The 6,009-nt window shown below is 36.2% G+C and overlaps 1 protein-coding gene across 1 annotated transcript; it reads right to left on the minus strand.

Annotated features, from left to right (window-relative positions):
• Positions 1-2,678: 2,678 nt before the first annotated feature.
• LOC132732862 (uncharacterized) lies at positions 2,679-3,728 on the minus strand. Its single transcript, XM_060719384.1, has one exon. It carries the CDS (start codon positions 3,726-3,728, stop codon positions 2,679-2,681), a length of 1,050 nt encoding a protein of 349 aa, XP_060575367.1.
• Positions 3,729-6,009: the final 2,281 nt, after the last annotated feature.

Below are 6,009 nucleotides of genomic sequence, written 5' to 3' on the forward strand. Positions count from 1 at the left end.
CGGCTATAAAATGACGACACACATATAACAGGTATACTGCTGTAATCGATATTATATATCGTTCAGTAGGTATAAAGCTAATATTCAGTATATAAGTTATGAAGATTGGACGATTTATAAAAATGAGTCTTATTACCAAAACATTTTAACTTTGTCATTTAAATTATACAGAATAATGTTTGATTAAAACAATAGTTTATAGCATTTTACAAACATTTTGTATTTGGTTTAAATTTATTCAAAGTTCTTCTGATTTGAGAAAATCTTTTTAAATTGAGTTAAGATAAAAATTCATGATATTAAAACAACAGCAATATATATTGAACCTTCCATTAATTTGGAACATACGTTCGAATAGATATGTACTATGATAATTTTATAAACATTTGGACTTTTCTATAATTTGCAAACATTACGGCATAAAACTTGAATATAAACTATTGAGATATCATACCTGCTGAATCGCAACCTTTTGTTGAACACAAGCCATCTGTGAATTTCGAATAGAAATAAATTAATTGTAGAGTTATTATAATAATATTTTTTTCTCGCAAATTATTTCAATTGGTTTTTTAGTTTATTTACATTCATCTTTCACTGTATTCGAAGCTTAATTTAATAAGTTTGCTATAGTTAGGGCCATTGGGAATTTTGTACCTCCGTGTTGTCTCATTGTAAATCATCAAATATTTATTTGCTGCTCATTTCAATAATGCAATCCCTTTAAAGTTTACTCTGCACAAAAACTTTTTTATGATATCTATTATTCACTCTTATTATATACACTTTTAATGATGATGTAGGTAATGTCCATCTGTAATTTAGTAGATTACATGTTTATCATTTTGATTTGTTACATTCACCTTTGACATTATAATTTTTTGCACGTTTTCATTTGAAGTGTCAGACTTTTCTTAAAGCAGTCTGTATTTATATATATTGCCGGACTCTAGTCTTTGGATCATTACATACTCAACTTTCTTTGCCATATTTTCTATACTCTATGTGAACTGAAAGAGTATCTTTTGATTGGTGTGTATCATACAATGCAAATTTTGTACATCCCCACTTAATATTGAAATCATACTTTAGGGTAGGCCTGTAAGTATGAATGTATGTTACGTCTGAATTGTCCGATCAATTACTTGAAAAGTAGCCTTGATATATGTAACATAATAGGGATATTGCCCGTAGTCATTGCTGATGACACCTATGTTAAAGTCACCATGGACATCTTGTCTGACAGATAAATAGAAAAGAATATGGCCAACAATCTTTAGATTTGGTGTTGAGCTAGATCATGACTAGGGAACCACTTCTTTTGTTTTAACGGTCCGTAGATCAAAGACTAAGGTCGCAGAGACTTTGATCATTAATAGCATCCCTGACCAGAAACTAGACTACTCTTTGACCTACAGACCTATATTTGAATTTGTCAGGCAGTAGGTCAAAATATACTGTTTGTCGGGATGACATTAACAACTGAATATGAACGTCTGGTTTCAACGACTGTATTTTCAACTCTTAATTCAAATGTACAAAATATAACAAAAGTGACGTCAACGTCACGTCGCGATAAAATGCTATGTACCGTGACAGCGTCAATGTTTATAAGACGTCTAATAATAATAATAAGACGCGTAATATCTAACACTCTGGGCCGCGAAATAAATGACAATTTAAAAAAAAATGTATAAGTCTATAGAGTATCAAATCACTGGTTCTTAAAACTTCACTATTAATGTCAATCAATGTATGAATTTGCAATCGCGAGCACTGGTAAATAACAATAAATGTTCATCACACCTCTCCATTGGATACAATTTAGAAATGGGTCTGATAGTCACGCCATTACTGGTCCAAACTCTAACAGCTCTCACCAAGCCATCTCCGCTAGTAATAAGGTCCTGTATTACTGCCAGAGGCCATTTCGTTCTGTTGATAAGCATCACATCTCCTATTCTGGGTGTGTCTTGATTACAATTGTGGAGTTTATGGTATTCTCTGAGGGATGTGAGATATTCCTCCTTCTATCTGGTCCAGAAATGTTGTAATGTTATTGATTTAAAGTTTGACAACCGTTTGACTGATTCGTGAGTAGGATCATCACGAACAAGAGTAGGCCTGTCTTCTGGAATTGTAAGGGAAGTAACTCTTCGACCATATAGAAGATGGGATGGTGATAGTGGGTCTACATCTAATGGATCCGATGATACGTATGTAAGAGGGCGGTCATTAATGATACACTCAACTTCTGTAATAAGCGTCTGTAGAACTTCCAGGCTCACAAGTGTTTTTCCTAGTACCTTCTTTAAGCATGTCTTAGTCAATCCAATTAATCTTTCCCACCAGCCTCCGTAAAAAGGGGCACGTGGCGGTATGAACTTCCAAGTAATGCCATAATCTGTACAGTTGGTCTTCAAAATGTTAGCGGCTGCGATGTAAGTTGATGCATTATCTGACATCATGATTTTTTGTGTTGATTTTCTACTGATACATCGACGAAAGGCTAACATGAAAGAATCTATCGTCATATCCGGTACAATTTCCAGGTGTACTTCTCTAGTATTAGCACATGTAAATAAACAAATGTATGCCTGTCTGATAGAACCGTCTTTACATTTATATTAAAAGCTCACGAAAAAGTCAACACCTGTCACTGTAAATGGTGGTCCTCCCTATACTATATCTTTCGGCAATGTTGGGGCGTTGGGGACATGATAAGGTTTGCCAGTATTTTTTCTGCAAATAATACACTTGTGTTTTATTGACTTCACTTTTTGACGTATACTAGGAATCCAAAACTTTTGTCGGAGGAAGGTAACTGTACTCTCAGTTCCGGAATGTAATTGCCTTCTATGTGCGGATGTAACGATCAAATCTGTCAATCTTTGATCTTTCGGTAACAGAAAAGGAAACCTACTGTTAACATCTAAGGGTGCATTTGAAATACGACCGCCACAGCGTATAACATTCTTTTCATCAATGTATATGTCTAGTTGTTTTACGATGCTGGATTTTTTGTTCAATGTGTCATTTAGGTAGATGTCTGGAAAGCATGTACACTGCGCATCTTTTAACCATATGCATAAGGCATTCTCTGTTTCTTCTAGTATTGGTGGATCACATCGTTTCTCTCTATTTCTGCTCTTATTTGTTACAGATGACAGCGTCATGTGAAATACTGGTAAGGTATCTTCTGCCGTTAACCACTCCGTTCCGTGCATCCATAGTTTGTTGTCTTGGAACTTGTTGAATGTAACACCTCTAGATAGTAAATCAGTCGGATTCGAATCTGTGGGACAATATCGCCACTTGAATGTACTGGTCAACTCATGGATTTGCTTGATTCTATTTTTCACAAAAACGTCAGGTTGTTTTGAAGACACAAGCCAGCTTAAAACTACTTGGCTATCACTCCACAGTGTCACATGTTCACATTCCAAGCTCTTTGTAATATGATCTGCAAGTTTTGCACCAAATAATGCCGCCATCAACTCTAGTTTTGGTATCGTCATTTTCTTGATAGGCGCAACTCTGTTTTTTTTGCCATAACGAATGAACTCTCCTTCCCGGAAACGATGTATGCGCACCCCGTAGGCCTTCATACTTGAGTCTGTGAATATGTGAATGTTACGTGCATGAGTGTTGTTGCTGTCCGAGAAGTAGTATCTAGTTGTTTCCATAGTTAGTATTCCTTGTTCAATATCCGATTTTATACGAGTCATTTATGCAGTAACATCTTCAGGTAAGATCTCGCCTCATTATTCTAAATTACGTTGCCATAGTGACTGTAAACAAAGTGAACAGTAAATGTGTTCAATATTCCTAGAGGATCGTATATGGAAGCAGCAGACTATTTCAGTAACTCTCTTTTAATCAAGGGATGTGAAGTACTTATCATATTACTTCTGTGTGGAAAGGTAAATTTATCATTCTCAGAATCCCATCGCATTCCAAGTACCTTTGTCGTTGTGTCTTCATCAATAACATCTTCTGTTCTCGCAATATCTCGTAAATTCTCGTAATTTAATGCCCAGGACCGTTTATTGAATCCAGCTTTCTGAAAGAACTCCCTACTACATTTGTAGAAGTTCATCATGGTTTCTTTATCAGGCACACTTGATATTATGTTATCAACATATTAATCTTTTGAAATTTGTTTTGTGAAGTCACACTTTACTGTAGAGAGATGCTTGAGAATGGTTGCATTTAGTATGAATGGCGAACAAGTGGCTCCAAATAACACTGATTTGAACCGGTAAGTCTGCAAGGCACTGCTAGGATCGTCTGGATCTGACAACCAAAAGAATCTTGTGACGTCACGGTCGTCTGCATCAAGTCCAATATTCAAGAAGGCTTTCTCAATGTCCGTAGTAACAGCAGACGATTTGCTCTGAAGTGTATAAGTATTGACGTCAGGTCTTTCAATACTGGAAGTGTACTTTCTAAACAAGCATTTAAACTTGCGGAATTAGTTGAAATTTTGCAACTGCAGTCAAATACAATTCTAATAGGCGTTGTTGATGAATCTTTCTTTACGGGATGGTGGGGTATATAGTGTAACTTATGGGAGTGGTGACGTCATATGGTAACTTTTCTATAAAGTTACGGCGTTCCTGGTCTTCTATTATTTTTCCGTAAGCTTGTAACAATATTGGTTCCTTCTGGAGTCTGTATATTACATTCTGTGTTCTTCTGCGGGCGATGTATTCATTTGTCGGGAGAGAGGGGTGATTTTGTTTCCATGGCAACTTAGCGATGTATTTGTTCTCTTCATTACTGTAGCCGATACACGAATTCTGGTATTTGCTTAAATATTCTCAATAACCTTTGTTCTGTTCTGTTATATCTATACCTAAGCTCTCCACTTTCCAGAACTTTTCCAGATCTACCTCTTCCTTGATATGTGTTGTCATGAGATTCATAATGTATGTATCGGAGGAACTATTTTCAAACTGTTCGTGGAGGAGATAATCTATTTTTGACTGTACTGCCGTAGGTCCATTTCCTCTGATCACTTTATCCTGCCCGATCTGCCAGTAATAATCATCTCCTATGAGAAGAGTGATGTCAAAGGATTCGTCTTTGTACAACGTATGAGCTAATTTCAGTCCTTTCAAGTACGGGATGTCACAGATTCTTCTAGGGTATGTTTTCAATGGGACGGCTTTTTTTTGGAACAATAGGTATATTGTCTGTATCTGTTTTTATAAAGATATGGTAGCTGTTTGTAAATGACGAACCTTTTTTATTTTATCTCTAAATCCAGATAAATAGTGCGACTCTGTTCCTGTGGGTACAATGTTTAATTTCTGGGCTAAATTCTCTGTGATGAATGACCTTTGAGCCCCTTCGTCGAAAAGAATATTTGCGTCACAGATTGTGAAGTTTGACTGTACGCTGGCTATAGCTGTCTTTAGAAGTACAGGTTCAACTATATGTGTGTTTGCGGAGTGTAATATAGACGCGTCATTCTTTACTGCTTTCTTTTTTTCATTGGTGCTTACTGTCTTCTTTTCTTGATCATTTCCGCTTACGGATTTCTGCGAACACAGACTTGTATGATGACGTCCTGAACAATGCTTACAACTTAACTTGGATTTGCAATCAGCGACTCTATGTTTCCCCAAACAATTAAAACACAATTTATCACGTTTCACATTGTCAATTCTTTCTGAACTTGTCTTTACTGTGAATTAGCTTACATTTGGGGTGAGGTTTTTTGCAGAACACGCACAATCTCGGTGACTGTACACCACGGTGATTATTTGGCTTGTTATTAGTAACAAATGCCGCCGTAGCTGGATAATTCATAGGGGTTTGTATTTCATCTGTAATTGGGTTTATTCAACATCACAGGTACTATAAAGAGCCGTAAGTATCTTCACTTTGTCCCAATAAGTCAAGACCTCTAATATAAGTTTCTGTTGCGTCAAAGAAATGACGAAGAGCCTAAAATGCTCGGGCCGGGAAATTCTAGAAGGGCTTTCATGTAAGTTTGGATAA

The sequence above is a fragment of the Ruditapes philippinarum genome, unplaced genomic scaffold (genome assembly GCF_026571515.1).
Source record: "Ruditapes philippinarum isolate M1 unplaced genomic scaffold, ASM2657151v2 ctg164_1_1_1_1, whole genome shotgun sequence".
NCBI lineage: Eukaryota > Metazoa > Mollusca > Bivalvia > Venerida > Veneridae > Ruditapes > Ruditapes philippinarum.